The 20,573-nt window shown below is 39.7% G+C and overlaps 2 protein-coding genes and 1 long non-coding RNA gene across 5 annotated transcripts in view; 2 read left to right on the top strand and 1 right to left on the bottom strand.

Moving 5' to 3' along the window:
- Positions 1–12,290, top strand: part of LOC118219543 (guanine nucleotide-binding protein subunit alpha-13) — a 32,513-nt gene extending 20,223 nt beyond the window's left edge. Inside the window, exons 3-4 of the mRNA XM_035402772.1 lie at positions 753–803; positions 7,919–12,290. Of these exons, the coding sequence (XP_035258663.1) occupies positions 753–803; positions 7,919–8,491 (624 nt within the window). The 3' untranslated portion in view covers positions 8,492–12,290. The remainder of the gene's footprint in view (positions 1–752; positions 804–7,918) is intronic.
- Positions 11,328–16,137, bottom strand: LOC118219546. Its single transcript, XR_004763792.1, has 2 exons — positions 16,022–16,137; positions 11,328–14,230 (listed from the first exon to the last, which is right to left on the bottom strand). It is a non-coding gene; the product is annotated as an uncharacterized LOC118219546 (long non-coding RNA).
- LOC118219545 (archaemetzincin-2) lies at positions 14,511–20,419 on the top strand. Of its 3 annotated transcripts, none has more exons than XM_035402773.1 (7): positions 14,511–15,101; positions 16,067–16,349; positions 16,596–16,769; positions 17,335–17,463; positions 17,819–17,979; positions 18,789–18,965; positions 19,569–20,419. In XM_035402773.1, the coding sequence occupies exons 2-7, from the start codon at positions 16,067–16,069 to the stop codon at positions 19,722–19,724; spliced, it is 1,080 nt and encodes a 359-aa protein (XP_035258664.1). In that variant the 5' UTR covers positions 14,511–15,101; the 3' UTR covers positions 19,725–20,419. The 3 variants fall into 3 exon arrangements, with proteins under 3 accessions (XP_035258664.1, XP_035258665.1, XP_035258666.1); XM_035402774.1 differs by lacking the exon at positions 14,511–15,101 and adding an exon at positions 15,120–15,499; XM_035402775.1 differs by lacking the exon at positions 14,511–15,101 and adding an exon at positions 15,594–15,794.
- The last annotated feature ends 154 nt before the right edge of the window (positions 20,420–20,573 follow it).

Raw genomic sequence — 20,573 nt, 5'->3', positions numbered from 1 at the left:
GTACTTCCCACTTCAGTATTGGAATGTATTTGTATGGCGGTCCTGAGCCCTGAGATCGTTGCCACTGGCCAGGTTGTCAAGTAGAAATGTACATTCACGGTTCTGCATCTGCATTTTGGAGTGCTAGGTGGAATTTGGGATAGTTGTCCAATATATTCAACAAAGGACCGAGTGACGGGACAGCAGGTGTTGTTGTGCGGTACATACTAATTTTCTGTCACCCAGGATTGTGGTCTGAATTGCACAGATACCCACACAAGCACAAACTTCACAAAAGAATGCTGGCTTTCTCTGCATTCCAGAAACGGTTCTTTAAAGTCACAACTACGCAAATGAGGCCCTTTCATTTAGCTAAAAAGTAAGCCTGTCTCCATGTCATGTGGCTAACCGGTTTTTCACATGTTTGTGGCAGTTTTCTCTGCTTTTTGTAGCCTCGTTCAAAAATACTGAGCCAGAACAGTTGTTTGCTGGTCTGTGTCACATTATGTATCACACATGCTGAAATGCAGTAGCTTGTATCCATAAATATTTCCTGGGATGGAGGTGATAGTTCCCTCTGCTTCATAAGAAACAGTGGTTTTAAAAATAAAAAAAAACCCTTTTGAAGTGAATCAGTTTTTCAGTCTAGGATAGGTGAGATTTGGAATACAGGATTGAAATGAGATGTACACTTACACACATTTGTTTTCCAGTGATACAGTAACATTAGCGCACAAGTCTTTATATTTACATTTTTATATCTTCCTTCACAGGGTGAATCGGTGAAGTATTTCTTGGATAATGTGGATAAGCTTGGAGAGCCGGTAAGTTTATTCTCTGCTAGCGTGTGCTTGTGCAGTGTCTCCGGTTTGTATCATTTCCACCGTGTCTCAACTAAAGCTGAATGGAGTAGCTGTCTTTGGAGTGAAACCCAGCTGTGTAGAATTTTCAGTTAAGCGTTTGCACATATTACAGCTGGTGTGACCTACATTATTATTAACCACAGAGTAACATTGCTCATTTTTAAAGCTGTTGATGTTGTTTTTCATTAAATTAAATATTCCCCCATGGATTTTTTTTTGTGCTAAATCAGCAAACGGTGCAAGCACTTTACACTCTTTGTTTAGCTGAATCCAAATTGGGTCACATTCTATTTGACAAAACAGATTGTGTTTTTCTTTTTTGACTGTGTTTACCCATTTGCCATTTTGTGTGGGTTGTTGATAGAGCAGAATTGTAGACTATGGAAAACAACAGGTGTCTACCCTGCCTGCAAGTGTGAAAGAAGCCGTTTCTCAAACTAAAACCAGACAAGTGATTTTTTCCCGGATGTGATGGTCGTGCTGTTAGTCTGTGGTTTTACTGGGAAACGAGTCTGTCGCTGGGCAGTCAGCGGAAGAAATAATCAGGACGCAGAGTTTTTAATAAACCTTTTCTTTTGCTGTCTGATTCTCAATTCCAGGTGGCTGTTAAGGGTGTAGTAGACTAAATGTTTCATTGTACTGAGTTGTTTGTATACCCTGGTCCCTTTCAGAGATTCCTTCAGTACTGAACTGTTAAAGCTCTTTTATGCGTGAACAATCCCCAATTCTCCCTTAAAGTCAGACACTCCTAAATTCAGATCTACAACAAATCTGTAATGTGACGTGATTGCTGGGTTTTACAAAGTCAACTTATTGATGATATGGGTCAGGACCGAAACTGTTACTGAAATAGAACGCCCTTATCACCAGGGATTATTTTTTTATCCTGTTTTAAATCTTAAACATTTGAACATCTTTTTTGTCGTTCGGAACTAATGCTCTCGCATCACCACCAAATGAGCACGTCAGCTACAGTGTGTTCAGTGGTGTGATGCGTCTGCCTGTTCAGGGCCCAGTGACTGTGACCCACGCTATAAACCAAAGAGTGTGCTACAGCGGCGCTATTACTGATCAGACCAGAGGCATCTCTCTCACTACTGGCAGTTGGTTTCTGCAGATGCTTCCTGAATAGCATGGGGTGATCAGCAGTGGTGGACAAAGTACACAACTCCATTACTTGAGTCAAAGTATAGATACCCCTGGTCAAATATTACTCCACTACAAGTGAAAGTTGTTCAGTCAAATTTTTACTTTAGTTAAAGTACTGAAGTACTTGCTTTTAAAAATACTTAAGTATTCAAAAGTACATTTTATTTTTAATGTCAATGCACTGTTGTATTGTTTCTACGATGCATTTACAGAAGCTCATTTACAGATGCATTTTTACTGTTATTAGATAGCAACACATGATAGACGGGTTAAATTGAGATTTGGGAGGTGGGTGGACCCTGAGATCCGGTGGGAGGTGGGTGAAAAAAGGTACAAACCAATAAATGTCTCAGCTTGAAATAGTTGTATCTTTAATGTATTGTGCACATAATTGTAATTAAGGAAAACAATGTTTTAAAAAGAATGTATACTATTGATGCAAGCTTTTACATAATATATTTCAAGTTTATTGAGTGTCATTAATGCTGAGAATTTTTTTTACCCACGAAAATAATCGGCCATCCTCCTCTTGTCCTCACTTTATCCTCCTTTATCCATCTTTCTTAAACTGGTGAGGCGCAAAACTCCTTTAAACTAATCATTGATCTCAAACTGTTTTAATTAATTTTCAGTGATTAACAAGCATGCAAATATCTGACTAATCAAATGGAAAGGGACACAGCTTCTTCGCATTGTGTTAGGGAGATTAAATGATAAATGCGACTGAGAAAAATCTGTTTTAATCGCTAAGCAGTGGCGAAATCTTCCCCTGATTTTCCTTGAGTATCAAAACAATTAATCCACAAATTGGGCTATTCAATACTATCATATATAGCCAGCTGTCCCCAGATAGGCAGTTTTAGCGAGTAGCCTAGGCCTTATAGTCTACATTTATTTTCATTTGCAGTACGAAATTGTGCACTTTTTTAATCAACATTATTTGCGGATACACTTCTTTCTCCACACTCGTATTCATGGCAAATATCTGCAATGCGTAGGCTAGATTGTAAACACAATTGAAGTGCAGGTTTTGTTTTTGCTGGTTATTCTGAGAGCTAACATAGTAGATAACAGACTGGTGTACCTTATTTGTTAAGTGTAGACTACTTGGTGATTAAAATGGATTTTTAACAGATAAATTGAATTTATGATTTGATCCCCCTAATACGGTATGAAGACGTTGTGTGTTAGGCTACTTGTCATTTGATTAATCCGATCGTTGGCACGCTTGATTATAAAGGAAAATTACTCATGAAAACAGGTTGAGATCAATGATTAGTTTAAAGCAAAGTCTTGCGCCCCACCAATTTTCAGCTCACCAGTCGCCGCTGAATAAAACGTTATGTATGTGGGAAATATTCAATCCTAGCTTAGCTACTGACCAGCAAGCTGCTGATTTTGCTTAAGCAATCAAAGTTACCGTTAATAATAGCCAGCGTTCGTGGGGGCTGTTTATTCACCTCTCTTTAAAATGTTGCATAGATGAAATTACATGTTAGCCTAATGAAACTACCTACCGCATCCGCTTCCAATCAATCAAGACAATCAACAATATTTTTCTTTCTGTGTTGTCTATATAAACGACTGTTCCTCCTGAGTTTTTTTTTTCTTCTGAATTGTTTGGTTGAGCGAGTAAGTGGCTAGAGGGAACACATGGACTGGAGCCTAAATGGACGGATTGACATAGTTATTTGTAAAACTGCTGGTCAAAATTATTTATTTATTTACCAAAGGTGGGTGGACACCGTCCACCCGCGTCCACCCCCAATTTAACCCCTGATGATAGATAGCATTGCCTGAAATGTGAAACAGTGGGATGACCCTTCGCTCAAATTCCATAAAATTTCATCTGACCAATCCTAGCATAAAAACTGCAACCACTACAAGCTCAGACAGCTTCATAATTAGCAAACGGGCTACCGTTAGCCAACGTTTACATACCTCGACATGTTTTTTCAGGTTGGACGGCGAGTTTTTGAATGCAGCGATGTAGTTTGTACGTGGTAAGCAGAGCAAACATTTAAAACAATATGAATCTTTTCGAATTTCACAAATCTCAAACATGGACTTGAGATATGGCCATGGGTGCTCTGGTGGCGAAGAATCATCCTTATCTTCTGCCGTTGCCATAATTACCGCCGCCAAGTTCAAATTGAACTGTTCAACCACTGGTGCAACAAGAAAGCACTTTGAACTTGCCCGACAGCGTATTAGGAGTGGGCTACTGTGGTTGGTTTTTCTCCTGTGAGGAACACAGCGTGTGGCCAATCGCATTTTAGAAAACAAAAAAAATATTCAACTGTTGACTTAAAAGATATGCTTCAAAGTAATGAGTAACGACAACCATCATAGAAATGTAGTGGAGTCAAAAGTACAATATTTATCTTTCAAATGTAGTGGAGTAAAAGTCATAAGTTTCCAAAAAAATAAATACTCAAGTAAAGTACAGATACTCAAAAAATGTACTTAAGTACTGTACTCAAGTAAATGTACTTCGTTACTGTCCACCCCTGGTGATCAGTAATCGAAGGAAGCGTGTCCAAAATGAGCCACCACTACCCAGCCGCTGTACAATCCCATAGTTGGTGAATGACAGCCCCTTTTAACAACAGTAACTCAATTTTCCCTCTTTGTTCTTTTCAGCTAGACACCAATAATCCTTTGATCAATCGTTCTGCTAGGATTCCAAGAGTCAGATTTCAACTCATGGCAAAAACAATGGAATGTTCTTCTTGAGCTGTGTTTTTTTACATTGGTTATAATGTTAATGCAAACTGGCATTGACCTAACAACTCTTAATAATATGATATGATGATATAGCCTAATGTTATCCTTGGAATTACTAACATTTCACCATTGATTTTATATTAGTGACCACTGCTACTTGCCCATGACTGATTTGCAGTCTTTCATAAAAACTAGAAAAAATTAGAAAACTGAAGACCATTAGTAATGATTCATGTCAATCAGTAGGATAGCCTGATATTTTATATTGATTTACCAGTTTTACTTCCAGAAGTCCACTGGAAAGCAGCATTGTGTCTTTGCCAACAGTAGCAGTTTTGTATATTAATTGTAATATAATAGGCACAAGACTTATTTTACATAGATTGTAAACGTTGTAGATAACAGATTTCTCGGAACTAAAAGGCATATTATGCAGATTATGACGAGACATTTACAGTGACGGGGCAATGGGACACAGATGTTTAAGTTGGCTAGTGTTCCTCGGATTACTGCTGTCGCGGTGTCTGCCAGTGACATGCCAGGTACCCACATGCTACTTATTATCATCACTGAGAGATTCACCTCTCCTCCGGTTGGCGCTAGCTCCACCACAGTGTGGAAAGTCATCACTAGCTTGCGAGTGCATAACCTGGCCAAATCTTGAATAAGCCTTTGGAACATTTACATTTTGGCTTAATTCAGCTGAAATATTGGTTGCTGTGTTCCATATTCCCTGTAGGTAGGGCTGTGTGGGTGCAATGAGAAACGTCTGTGAGAAGGCATTGGGCTGACAGGATGGTCCACACCAGTGCAGTCCAGGCAAATGGAGCAAGCAGAAGCCATCCTCCTTTGCTCTCCTTCCCTCTCCATGACTCTTGACTGAGCCCTTTAGTCATGCAGTGTAATCTTGTGATCTGGTGAGGCTCTTGCTGAGAAAGAGGAAGTGGGCTGGGTGTCTGCTGTAGCAGGGAGACTCTCCTGGGAGGCTCTGAATAGAGGCTGGGCCTCCGGGTGGCTGACATCTCCCCGAACCGTGCAGTCGGCCATCTTTCACAGAGCCCCCAAACAGGGCCGGAGCTCTAGGCCGCCACTGATAAACAGGAAAAGGAAATGCTGCAAAAAATCTGGGTGAAGGATGGAACATCCACCCCCTCCTCACCCCGAGAAACACTCTGGGCTGCGTTTTGTTTTTTCCTCCTAATGAGAGTGGGAAATGCCAGGAGGAACAATGTGGCACATGGAGACGCTGAGTGAAAACACTCAGAACAGAGGCAGAGAGTGGAGAAAACGGAGAAACGCTGTATATCTGGGGGTTGGTTGGTTGCAATGAGACCTTCCTTTTAAGAGGCAGAAAACTGAGGTTGAGATATGATATTTCCATGTTTCCTCAGCTTGACTAGGCAATGCAGCCAGAGGTGCTGAGGAAGGATGAGGTTCCATTTCAGCATTGTTTGAGCTCAGCTCGTCTTTATGACTGTGTGTCAAGGCAGAATCGGTCATGGGACGTGCCCATGTGACTAAGCAGTGAGTTTTCATTGGTGAAGTGAGACAAGACCGGTATCAAGCAGACACGCTGGAACTTGATCCCTCCGCCCCACCACTATATTTTTTTTTGTTGTTTACTTGCTACAGCTCTCCATTCCTGGCTTGTAGGAGCTACATAGCATATCTATCACTGATTTTAGGGATTTGGCTGGTAGCCCGTTGACAGCCCTGCTTCTTTCGCCAGTGAGGGTTGGACTAATGGTGCTTTTCACCCCCTCCCACAGGGATTTAAGGAATTGAATTCTGGTAGGGGTGGGGAGTGAGTGAGAGGGAGGTCTGGTGTATCTGCTTCTTTTGTTAGTTTTCCTTTGTAGAATGTATGTGGCTAGTCTGAGCTGTATGAGTGGTTAGATGTTCCCCTGGGAAACCGCATTGCAGTCCAACTCTTTTGCATTGAATGCTGTTCCCCAGTTTGATAGCTCTGGTAGTCAGTAAGGGCTAAAATCAAAGGTTCTTGTCTGTGAGTTGCTCTCCGCTGCCTACAGGTCCCTCCCTCAACTAGACATGTCAAAACTAGTGTTGAGCTGCATGTAATTCCTGAGACTGCATGTTAGTTTCTCTACCATTCCACACTCGTGTCCCATTCTCCATATTTTTCGACTGAGATAAAGGCACTGTTTATACAAACTCCTGTGGGATTTCCATCATTTCTAAAACATTTTACATGTGCGTTTTTGTAAATTAATTTTTATAAGGAAGGGTGAATTAATATTTTGTCATTGTTTTTCCCTCTATAGTAGGGATTCTAATTATATACATTAGGTTATGATTTGTAACTTGCTGATTTTTGTGTGTTTATTGTGCTTTAGACCTTTTCATTACTAAATTCTACAGTTCCCACAGGCATATTATTTGTCCATGCTGGGACATTGGTCAGTTAAACCTGCCCACCTGTGGCTTTGTAACAATTTTATTTTTTTGTATTTGCTTTTCTCAGGTCAGAAAGAAACAGGAAACTGGAATGTGCATTTTTTCCTTTTTATTTTGCATTCCACTATCGACTTGTGTATGCATATCTTGATATATTGATAAATAATTTGGTGATATACTGAGAAACGATTCACATAATGGCAGATTCAGAACTGGCCAGTTTGTGTATGTTGGCTAGACTACTGTACATCTCAAGTAGTGCTTCTGGGTTTGACCAGAAAATCAAAATTTCATTTTCGCTAGAATTGGTTTTTTTTGGGGTTTTTTTTTTTAATGCTCAAGATAATTTTTTTTCTCCACCAGATATAGATTGTTAAGCCAGGTACAAATGGTGCAGGTAATTATTTTTAACAGGAAATGAATGTCAAAATGCAGGGCATGCTGGACAACAGCCCTGTGACCACTGTAATTCTAGCTATGTTGAAAAACTGACCAATATTTTTAAATACTGAAAATGACACATGGATAGCATACTGCATTATATTTTCCATATGGAAGTGCACATTTATACACCTATACAGCAGCATAAAATCAGAAAAGTTTCCTAAGATGTTGATGGAAAAGTCTGCCACGTAAAACATTGATTTTCCAATCATGTTGGCCAATTTTGGTCAGTTTTTAAGTGGCCTGTTTTTCAGATACTGTTTATTCAGGCAGTTGCTACTCTCCATGCCTTATACTGTTTTCTCTCCCTCCCTCCCTCTTTCTCTCCCTCCTGTATTCAGGACTACTTGCCCTCGCAACAGGACATCCTTCTAGCCCGCAGGCCAACCAAGGGCATCCACGAGTACGACTTTGAGATTAAGAATGTGCCTTTTAAGATGGTGGATGTGGGCGGGCAGAGGTCGGAGCGCCGGCGGTGGTTCGAATGCTTCGACAGCGTCACCTCCATCCTCTTCCTAGTCTCATCCAGCGAATTTGACCAGGTGCTGATGGAGGACCGGCAGACAAACCGGCTCATGGAGTCGCTCAACATCTTCGAGACGATAGTCAACAACCGTGTCTTCAGCAATGTCTCCATCATTCTCTTCCTCAACAAGACAGACTTGCTGGAGGAGAAGGTCAAATGCGTGGCCATAAAAGACTACTTTCCTGAGTATGAAGGGGACCCTCACAATCTGGCAGACGTGCAGAAGTTCCTGGTGGAGTGTTTCCGCAACAAGCGCCGGGACCAGCAGCAGAAGCCACTCTACCACCACTTCACCACAGCCATTAATACAGAGAACATTCGACTGGTTTTCCGTGATGTCAAGGACACCATCTTGCATGACAACCTCAAGCAGCTCATGTTACAGTGATGCTCCTCCCTAAGGACTGTTTTTTTTTTCGTCCTTAACTCCATTTATTAACCCTTTAAAATGTTTTGTTGGGGGAAGGATTTTGTGGCTGTCGTCAGCAGTGACTGAGTTAAGGGGTTAATGAGATGAACAGGGTTGTGCACCTGTAGTGCCCAGTGCTGTATAAAAAACATACTTGCAATGAAAATTCAATGTATTGGTTTTCATTGTAATGCTTCCCTCTTATGTTGAAGTAACACACTGATCTTATGAGTAATTTTCTGAGTAACTAACACGTGTAAGTGGAACTAAAAAAAGAACGGTTTTTAGGATGAGAGTTGTTAATATCTGAGGAGTCTTTTTCATGTCTTACTGAGCCTTAATTACTGATATATAGAAAATTAGCAAGGGCTAAAACAATGCAAGCCAACAGATGTTTTATTTTTAATAGGAAACATATTCTGAGTTTCTCAGAATACCTGTCTGGCCTTAAGTTTTAGATTTGGTTTTCTAATCAATTTTCATTGATTTTTTTTAAATATTTGATTTCTTTAAGTTCTTAAATTATATTCCAAAGGTTTACACTATACCACTGTAGATTTACTACTGCTGATGGATACGTTATCATAGTGAATGGGAGTGTAATGTCATCCAACAAGATTGGTACAGGCACATGACATACCTTGACACCACTTGATTCATACTGTTGTTAGCTATGCAGTGGAGCTTGAAAGGCTACAGTTTATGGCTTAATCTCAGGGCTTAATGTAGACCACTTTGTATATTAATTTAAATTTGTGTGCTTAAAAAGACAAAACCCAAAGTGCCATAACATTCATTACTTAGACCTACCTATCCATCAATGGTATTAAATCCACACTGCTGGCTAGCTAAATAACTTCTTCCAGTCTTCCGTTTTCACCTGATCCTCACAATGAGGGCCGTTTTGTGCTTTAGTAATCTCTTCATTGTGTGCATGTCAGGGAAGGGGATAGGTGTCTATTTTTATTTATTTTTCCTTCACTAAAGTTTTCAGTCTGCTGATTGACCAACATTTGTGTGCTTTTTAGTTGGTGACAAATGCATCTTTGTCCAAAGTGCCACATTTTTATGGTACCATTAACTAATCCATTATGCTTCTCCTCTGTCTGTTTCAATTACGTACAAAAGGGATAGAAATTGCTTGGTGAACCCTGTAAAAAGAATTGTTGAATGTTGTCGCTGTAGAAAGTTGTTTATAAGTAGTTGTACAGAGATTCTTTTTTTGTCTCAGTTGTTTTAGATATTCTTCATGTACATGTCTAATTAACTTACTCCTTTTTTTTCTCCTGAAATTTTTGTAACCCACTTATTATGTAATTTCTGTTTTTCCAAACATATATTACAATTACCAGGCTCTTAAAATTATTTGCATTCTGCCTTCTGTTTGATGTGCGATAACCAGTTTAATTTTCTTGGTATGTCAGCATTTTGGTGAAATGCTGAGGCGATACTGTCTATTACTTACAGACCTTCTTACTTAATTCCCATTATGCGCAGATGCATCTCAGGACACATTATACATTTCCTGGTGAGGTCTGGTTGATCACTATGGAATTCTGTCATTCGCAGCATCTTGCCTTAACGTGTCATTGTAACATGCACTTCTACAATGCACTGCTCCATTTATATCTGGCTACTTGACACATCTGTTCAATGAGACCTAAAAACATGCTTTGAGATTTTATAGGTTTTTCTGTTCGTTGCAGATGTAAATGATTTCCTGAGGACGAATGCTATAGACGCTGATGTAGATTGATCATCAGGAAAGGAAATTAACATCAGCCAGAAAAACTCGGCTGATGCTTTCAAAAGGAAAACATAATGGTGTCTGGAAGTTGCAACACATGCAAGCCAAACTGTCTCCATAGCCAAGTATCCGTGACAAACATTGATTGGTGTGGTATTTGAATTCCTGCTTTATGCACTTTTGAAAATTGCTTGACATTAAAGAAAAACACCTGATATAATATGCAGGATAGGTAATGGCAGTAAGCTTGTCAGTGCATGGATATTTTTGTTCAGCATTCCACTAAAATAATTCATGTTCTTCTTGATTCAAATTTTGAGATCAACGGCTTCAATGCTGACATTGTGTTCGTTCAAAAAGATAATTGAGGGAGATTTTCAGCTCTGCAGAACTTTTACCATAATCAGTGACTCTTGAGCTGTGGAGGCAGTCTTTTCCATTTTTATGAAGATGTAAAATAGACAGGGATGTGTCATACGACCCATCGAGTCTGAATTAGTCTGACAGCACCTTCCAATTTGGTCTGCCTTCAGAGTATTAAATTCACTTAATTCTCTGTCTTTAATCAGAGATTTTCACCCTGTCAAAATATGTCTCTGAGAGATGCTGACTCACCGGTACGGCTGTACTCTACAACTGTGGTCAGATATGGAAAGCACATTTATTTGTCCTGAAGATAAATTTTTTTTTTTTTAGAAACAAGCCGCATCATTAATGCATGTTTTTCATGCATTATTCTATGGATCCTTTCCTACTTTTTAGCAAAAAATCAATTTAGACTGTTCACGATAAATGTCATGGGTATGAGAGGCTAGTTCGTTACATTTAATGTCAAAATAAGTATGCTTAGTTGGATACACTGCAGTGAATGATTCAACCCCTTGAACAGGTCAGGCAGGTCTTGTTTCCTTTACCACAGCTATGTCTGTATAATGGGGGCCAGTGCAGTTGATCCTGCTTCTTTGTCAGAAGTCTGTTCAGAAATTATTTAAACCAAAATCAGAACAGCTGCAGATGGAGCAGCACTTCTCCTGCCAATGCAACTAGTGCCTCTACAATGCCTGTATTGTGATATCAGAGTTTTTCCCTCCTAAACTGTATGAACACTGTGTAACAAGCAAACAAGAACCCATTGTGGGGAATGAAATGTTTTAATCACTATTTGGGGATATGTTCCTCCGTGCCAACCTTCCAGGGGTATCCAAATACAAGAGAACGGTAGACTTCACTTTTACTGCATCTTACAAATAGTTTTGATTTCCCTATTGAGTGCTAGAATTTGAGAGACGACATCTGGTTAAAGTGCAGTTGGATCCACTGTAAACCTGATTGTTACCTTGCAATCTTGCATTTTGCTCCATGTCTGCAACCCCCTGCAACTTTGGGTGACACAGTCAACTTATATAAAAAATACTGTAGCCATACTTTTGTGCCAGCTATGCAACACAACTTTGTTGCTTTCAAAATCATGAAACCATACAAAGAGACAAAACAATGTTGCATTTTTTAACTTTAAAGACCATTTTTAACCATTTTTTCTGTCTTTCAAGTATTGAAGCACCATTTACCTGCAGTTGTGGTGTTTTTATATGTGCATCTCTTATCCCTTATTGGGCATTGTGAATGTCCTTGTGGCAAAAGGAAATGTGGTGTTTTGTCTCTAATTTAAAGGCATGCCATTATCCAGTTTTGTACTCTTAAGTACTCTTATGTATTTGCATTTTATATGTGAAAGGATAGCTGGTCATACTGCGCATTTTATTTTCACAGTGGTCTTACCCTTACCAGACAAGCCTTAGAGATATGTTCAAAAAGAAATGGATAGGAAATGCTATTGACCTATCCTAGCCAAATACAGCCTTTTATAATAATATACTGTGCTTAAACATTTTTGGGTGTGGGGAGGGCAGTAGGATTGGTCACCGTACAATCTTCATTCTAAAAACCAGTTGTAAATTGAGAATATCTGTAAAATCATTTCTTGTACAGTTCTCATCAAAACTTCTATGCTCTCTGACACCTTTCAGTCTTCAATAAAAAAAGAAACATTAAAAAAGAGATGTGTGTTTTTTATTTTGTTAATTTCCTGATGTGTATGCCTTTTTTGCCATTGAAGACAGTCTGAAAATCAGAGGTGGACACTGGCTGTGGCTAGAAAACTCAACGGCTTTGATGATGTGACTCGCCACATTAAGAAATTACCTTATGTTATATTTGTGTGTGCCCAGTTATCAGACCTCAGCTGTAGCACGTCACAGTGGTTAAACATTTGTATGTAATCTGTTGATGCAGCAGAACAGGGGAGTGTGATTTATAATCCTGCTCCTTTGCTGGTTTGAATGGACTTCATTGATAATGTGCCATGCAAATCCAGTCTTATAAAACAGTGCCGCATAGTATTCACACTGTGCTTCCTGCCCATCACAGACATGCCCTGTGATTAAAGTCCAAAAGTATTTCAGATCAGTTCCGTCTGGTATGGGTTTATGTTTCAGATTATTCCTACCGTAATTATGTAATTCCTACCTGGATAGACACATTAATTCCATTATGCAATTATGAATGGATTTATACTGAATGATACATTTTGTTTCATCACTATGCACTATGCTATACTCTGAAGTAAAGAATATTTTCAGACTGAAGTAGGGGCTAATCAATGGGATTTTAGAATTCCAGACCCAAAAACTGAGTTTATGATTTTTGGGCAGAAACAGGAAGTCCCTGACATGAGCTTAACACTGTTTAGGTTTAAGGTGGATGAAAATTCTACTTGGAAAATGCATATTGGAAAAACGTATCAAATGTGAATTTAAACAATATTCTCCATTGTGTATCTGGGTGTGATTTTGGAGCAAAGAGGGACACCTTACTGATGATCTATTGGTTTACAATTAGATCAGTCCGATTTGGCTGCATGATCTTTGCATCAGCTGCTAAATTCAGACCAAGGCTCTGAGGATCTGTTGTGGTGTATTTAAGCCCACACCTATTAATGGAAATGGAAGATTTCACTGAAATCAAGACAAATAAAGCTGGGTTTACTTTATCAGGTGAAGTCATGCAGCTATGATTATAACTTTGCAGCTGAATGTCTACGAGGTGAAATGTGGGAATTTTCAGAGGGGAAAGCTAAGGGAAACTATTTTCACATTTTAAGAAAAAGGGTGATAAATTTAACTTAGAAGAATCCATGATAGTGTCAGTTTTTCAATTCGCATGGCCAGTGGTTCCATTTTGGAACCAGATATTGACCTAGCCCTGGAAAAAAAGGTGATGATAAGGGTCAGTTGCCAAAGAATATAATAAACAAAACTGGGGACATTCTCTTCAGATTTATACTGGCAGATCTTTGGATCTTGAAAGTGGTACAGCAGGGTTTGGAATGGTGATACTTGAAATCCATCACAGGTTGTGCCTCCCTAGTTTATGTTTTCACTTTGGAGTTGATGTCAATTTATGGGTGGTTAGAAGAAGCTTGTTTGGACTATGGATTAATATAAACCGACTCAGCTGCTTTGAAGAACAGTGGTTCTAGGCCCCATCTTGCTACAGTGAGGTAAATTCCACTCTGTTTATTAAGACAAGCAAAAAGAGGATGCACAGTGGAATTGGTATGGGTTCCTCCAGAACATGCAGTGCTTCAAGAAATGACATATCAGATAAAATTGCCAAAAAAGCACCAGAAAAAGAAAATACAGATATTACCATATATCCGGGACCAGCCGAATGTAGGAGTTTAATGAAAAATAGATTATGAGAGAGCGGTAGTTGGCATGCAAAACAGAACAAAAAAAAGCAAGACATGAGCCACGGTTCTGGTGTTGAAAGGGAATATTCAGAGGTAGTAGAAGTGATAGTGTTAAATGACCAGGCTATGGTTAGGCCGCTGTGCCCAGAACAGAGAACTGAACATCTGCAGGTTTATGTGAGTGTGGCCAGGTTCAAACAGTGTATCACATGTTGTCAGCCTGAAAGAAATATAAAACAGAGAGAAAAATCATTTTTAAAGAAATAGAATCTTGGGGTATTTCTTCCATGAAATCTCTTCTCGGGTAGGCATATATAAAAATTCCTACTTGAGCACAGAATGTTTAAAATGTATTTCTTTAATTTTACCTATAGACTACAACAGAATTTAATCCAAAGAATTGAGTAGTCTTGTGATTTTCCTTTTTTTTTAATTGCGGAAGGCAGTAAGGCCTACGCTTGGATGCGTCGATTCGGCCGTAAATTAATGAGGGGAAACTACCATTAACATTAAAATAAGCTACATAATCATAAACAACACTATCCTATTGAGAACTGTATCAAGGGGTAAGGTCGGTATGGTTTATGAATGAAAAAAGATTAATAAAGATAGAGTACAGTTAACACTGCTGGCATTTGAGCAATATTGCTGGGCAAACAAACCGGCTTTCATAGACACAGGGGTGCTTGTCAAAAAAGGAAATCCAGGCAACAGGGAAATTCAGAGGCGATTATGTTTTGCTCTAATGCGTACGTTGTTTTAACGTTAAGGAGTAGGCTACTGCACCTTGTGAATTACATGATACAGAATAGTTGGAGAAGCTAAAACGTAGCTTCACAATCTGCAAGGAATGTTAAATTGGGGTTAAGTAGGTCAACACATTAGTTGGTGCCAGAAAGCAATGCACAGGATGGAATGAGGATGAGACAACTCTGAAAGAAGGGATCATCTTCACTACTACATTATTAGCACGTATAAGTACGAATAGTGGCAACCATACGTAATTGGTTTTAAAGCGTTCGGAATACATAAACACCCGGCACTAGTCTACGGGTACAAGCAAACGCAGGAACATTCACAGTATCAGAACGGTAAGATTCCGAAATCGGTTTGTTTAGCTAACGACAGTTAGCTCGGGCGCAGTGTTATTCGTTAGCGGCTAGCGTTTCTTAACCATGGTACTATCAACACTAGTGAGTTGATATATCTATAAGCAGCCTGGTGCCGCTTATTTTTTCGGCAACAAAATATAATGGTTGTAGTTGCTGTGTAATCATGCTGCGTGCCATAACGTAACTACTTAAAACTAAGTTTGCTCGCTAACTTTCGCTAGCTTAAGTTTAGCTAGGCTAACGTTTTGAGTTTAGAATAGATTATCTAAACCCACTAGCTAGCTAGACTGGTCTATAGTTTAGCCAGTTAATTTCCTTCTGACGCTGACCGATTCAGTCCCTGGAGTTCATGAAGTAACTTGTCTACTGGGTCTCAGGTAGGCCTGTTCTTACAAGATATTAAGTCATGTGCTTAGCCATTGTTGCTACAAGGAAACAAATTAACTAACTAGCCAATAGCGCTTGACTAACAATTAGCTATGTGGTTATAGCGTTAAACTGTCTGCAGTTATCAATAGCAAGTTAACGTTAACTGATGATAATCGAGTAGACTAGCTGGTTGAGTTGACTAGGTGCTGCTGTTAGCAACAATTCTATTAGCTAATGTGTCAAGCGTTTGTATTTTACTTGGGAAGACTATGCACTTAATTTCCCCAAATTCGTTTTCCAAGGGTGGGTGAAATATCACGTCTCAGATAATCTGACTAAGCATTTGCAGGTCACGATCCGTATGTTGTTTCTTATTGTTGTGACTCAAAGTAATTTTGACAGATTTCTAACTTCCTCTCTTAGACAAGTGACATCGAGAATCAATGTGATTGTATAGAGTCTATATAATCTTTAAAAAGGCTTCAATTTAAACTTGCATTCTAATAGATATGCCAATGAAACGGTACTACCTCGATACTAGACCAGCAATATGTCGTCTTCTGTCTGTGGGTTAGATGCAGGTGATCCAGCACTCAGTTGAGAGATTACGGACTGCCCTTGTGTCAAACCGCCAGGATTTGGTAGCCCTCTATCAGAAGTACAGTCGCCAGGAGAGGCGTTTAATGGAGGAAGGCCTCCATCTTGACAGCACCCTGTTCTGTCCCATCAGCTTGCACTCAGATTCTGACTGGATCACTGCACATCCGGAGGAACCCCAGGACTTCCAGAGTTTCTACAGCAACCCCCACCGCAGTACTCCTGTTAAAGGCAGAAATACCATTTATATCCAGACCATTGGTATGTTGCTGCTTAAGTAAATGCAGGGCAATGGGGGTTCACCACAGATTTGTGATGGTGATCTACTGTGAAGATCTGAACTATGGCAAAGCTCATTTGATGTTAGAGTCTGAACATTCATTATAGCCTGTGTCATTGAATACACATTAAAGCATATACTTAAAGTTTTGATATTGTGTACTTTAGTTTAATGGAGTGGGGATAGTATTGCATACTTTCGTGACATCATGTGTCTTGTGTCCACAGGCTCATTTGGTGGAGCAGAAGCTCTCACAGAGCAGTATGTGGGCTGGCTGCGGGACTACTGTGAGGCATTTTATCATGGGCTTACAGTCAGGCTCCTTGACCCTGTGACAGTGGCTGCCACTGGCTGTGCCTTTAGAATCAACGGCAACACACACAATCTACAGATACATGCCGGTGAGAGCCATCTCTTTGTTTTGGCAGTACTCATTTCTCCACATTTTTTGCTTGTGTGTTTTCTCTGTTCATTGAGTACACAGTATCCAGTCCTGGACGACCACCGCATCTGCTGGTTTTAGGTGTGCTTTAGCACCAGTGGTTAATTTAAATTCTTGATTGGCAAAAGAATCCAGACCCCTTTTTCTTCAGGATATCAGAAATCTTAACAGATACTACAACCATCCAGGACTTAAGTTTGACACCCTGGGAATTAGTAGAAATACTTAATGCCCATTTTCCTTAATGGCTTTTTTTCCCCAAAAACACACTTGTTTTTTGTGAAGCTTTCAAGGGAAACACTAGAAGGAAATTTAAGATATTAGTGCATTGGAATCTATTAACAGCATTCCTGCATCCATGTTCCTTAGGTTTGTGTTCCTCTTCTCATTTGTGAAAAATCCTTCACTGGGAGAAATTCATAGAAACTTCACCTAAATGAAAAAATTATTGAAATATTTTCATGTATATATGCGTATAAATGTGGACAGATGTCTCCTTTTTATACCTGTTGTTTTTTTTTCAGGTGATTTACTAAATTTCTTACTGAAGAGGAAGCCCAAAGATGCCTTCTGTATTGTGGGGATCACCATGATTGACTTGTACCCCAGAGACTCCTGGAACTTTGTATTTGGCCAGGCGTCCCTCACTGAAGGTATGTGTAATCTCATATTAATGATGGTTGCCACTCCCAGTTGTCAAGGTCAAGATTCCCCTTTCCTGTTCTTCAAAGAGTGCTATTTAAAACCTAGTAATGCCTGCTCGTTCTATTGACAAACATTGAACTCAGGTTGTCATCGCCTGATCAAAATGTGCGATTGCAGCTAATCCTGGCATACTGCATGCAGTTGTGAGTGTCTACCACAAGAGGGCAGAACTGTACTTCATTGGAACTGTCTAAATATACAGCACATGGCTGTATTTTCATGAAGGATCATGTGCTTTCAGAGTTTAGAAGGTTAAATTGGTTTTTGTAATCTTTTTTATTTTTCTGCTTTGTAACTATACAGGAATGGGGGTTTTCAGTTTTGCCAGATACGATGACAATTTCTACAGCAGGAGTTACAAAGGACGACTGGAGAAAGGGAAGATGAGACCGGGGGATTACACAGTGTTCACTGGATACTACACCCCACCCATCACCAGCACCCTGCTGCTCAGGTCCTGCAAGGTCTGCTTGTCCAGAACAATCACAGTTCTCCAATATGGAGAGGGTGGAGGGCAGATTGAGATACGTAATAGTGCTATGTCATTATTGTTGTTGCTGCTGTCGTTATGGTCATTGCAGTTTACTTTAATTTCTTATGAAATAAATGGAGGAAATGTTACAGAACAACATGCACATCACCCAAGTCTTTTGCACAAAATGCGGCTGATTGTTTATTCTTTCAAATAGTGCATAGTACATGTAAGGATAGAAAAAATGTGTGTAAACCATGAATCTGCAAGCAGAAAAAAAAACATTTTGGATGAGCAATAGCAGTGAGAGGTCATTCATTGTGATTGACTGACTGAGATGTAATCCTGGGACAATGTAATTATAAGATCAGCCAGAAACCTGGAAACAGCTTTTCATATCGGTAACGCAACTAACATTATTGAGGTGACCATTTTTTATATGATGATTCTTTTCTGTTGTCATTGAAATTATCCCGACTTCCTGTATCGTACTGCTCCATTTTTGCTGATGAAATAATAGGTTAAGCATGCTCTCTTGAGCTAATGTCAACACATGAATCTGTCTGAAGCACAACTTTCAAAATGGCCACCGTGAGATTGCATGTGTGGAGTACGTTTTGATCTTGAGTCCGCGGGATCGCTCCTGGCCTGTCCCTCTCTCTATGGTTGCGGACCGCTGCAGCCCTGTTCCTCCCCTGCCCGTGCCTCGAATCAGCCTGCTGCTCCAGATGCATCACCCAATAAAATAGATTTGATAAGTTGACAAAAAAAAAAAATCTCCCTCCGTTGTACTCCTGACAGACCCTAACCCATGAGATTGGACACATCTTCGGCATAAAGCACTGCCAGTGGCTGCGGTGCGTAATGCAGGGCTCCAATCATCTGGAGGAGTCGGACCGTAGGCCCCTGCACCTCTGCCCCATATGTCTGCGCAAGCTTCAGTCGGCACTGGAATTCAAGATGGCTGACAGATACAGGGTGAGTGGCCTGAGGACCGGTCTGAGCCTTTAAGTACATTGCTATTTAATATTACATTTCCACGGTCTGTATCTTCTTTGTATGGACTGTATCCATCCATTCACAGACATATCATTTCAACATGGAGTAATTGGCACAAATTGCTGTAGGGACAACATTTAAAAGTATGGTCTTGGGTTTACCTTGTAAATAGGTGGAATTAACAAAATATGTTATATGGAAGCTTATTTTGTTTTGAAGTTCATCAAATGACCACTTTTAAAACAACCTAAATGTCGCAGCAATTCTGCATTAAAGTTTGAATGGGATTATCCCATGCAGAGAAAATGAAATCATTGAAGTCATTGTTTTACATATTCTGTATAGGTTTCAATGAAATAAATGCAGTGTGGCTTTAATGTATATTTTTATGATTACTGGCTTCATTTGGGCCTGCACCTTTGATCCCATGGCTCTCACAAGAATACAGTGTAGTTTATAGTGGGAGAGTAAATTGGTGCTGAAGAAGGCTGTACATACTGCATTACAGGCAGGAGTGTAGATGTGACACACCCAGTTATCATTGGGAACCCAGAATAACAGGCAGTTTGCTGTTTTCATCAGGCTTTACTCCAATGGATGGAACCAGGGTTGCCTAGCAAAGAGCCACACACATCCGCGGAGTCTGTGGCCCACTCAGCCAAACCCACCCAGGCGTTCGAGGAGTCCAGGCAGTGGCTGCAAAAGTGCCTGCATGTGCTGGAGAGTGAAATGCTTTAGCTTTGTGTCAAACCTGGCACATTCTGGATGTGTCCTGCCTGTGTATTTGTGTGTATATCTGACAAAATGATAGTGAATGTATCTGGGACCTCAAAGTCGAAACATCCAATTGTCCTTGAAAAGAAAAAGAAAGACGTCCCATTTTAAAAGTAAACACTAAGCGCTAAATCATTAGCACAATGTAATTTATTATGTAGATATCAAGGCTTGCAGTGTCAGTGTGTTCATAATGGTACTGTGACTAACTGGGCTGCTCACTGGTTTGTAGATTAATTTCATTATGAATAATCATCGGTCACTGGAAAGTGAAGTGCGTACCTTCGCAGACAAAATATTTTGTGTCTCGGAATGTAGCGCCACCTCACAAAAGTCAGTTTATAGCATGGACTACTGTAGCAAGAATAAATCCTGGAAAAGCATTAATGTATCCTTAAAATTAGGTTTTATGTAGAATTCATAGACACGTGGCACAATCCATACAGCAGCCGACTCTCAAACCATAGACCAGCCTTCCTAAGTGGTTGGGGGTTCAGTCCTCTACCATGGTCCCTTCTGAGCTGTGTTCCTTTAACTGTAACCCGCTCTGCTTCCTCATTGTCTGGCAAAATCTATATAATTAAAAATTATTTATGTTTTTTTTAATCTGTTACCAATTTTGCTTTTTAAAAATAAAAAATCATAGAAAATAAGTCTGATTTGAGTGGGAACCCTATTGCTAAAACGGGTTAAAACATTATCAGTCAAAATAGTCATGTTTTAAGTTGTCTGTTCATTTTCTCTCACCACATTCAGGGCTAAAACACTTTTACTGCTAAAAAAACAAGGTTTGTTAAATCAATGTATGTGGAG

The sequence above is a fragment of the Anguilla anguilla genome, chromosome 2 (assembly GCF_013347855.1).
Source record: "Anguilla anguilla isolate fAngAng1 chromosome 2, fAngAng1.pri, whole genome shotgun sequence".
NCBI lineage: Eukaryota > Metazoa > Chordata > Actinopteri > Anguilliformes > Anguillidae > Anguilla > Anguilla anguilla.
This window is presented reverse-complemented; position numbering and strand designations above follow the sequence as displayed.

Coding starts and splice junctions, on each gene's coding strand:
- LOC118219545 (XM_035402773.1), top strand. CDS start 16,067: ATGCAGGTGATCCAGCACTCAGTTGAGAGATTACGGACTGCCCTTGTG. Junction 16,770..17,334: donor CAATCTACAGATACATGCCG/GTGAGAGCCATC, acceptor TTTTTTTTTCAG/GTGATTTACTAAATTTCTTA. Junction 18,966..19,568: donor AGATGGCTGACAGATACAGG/GTGAGTGGCCTG, acceptor TGTTTTCATCAG/GCTTTACTCCAATGGATGGA.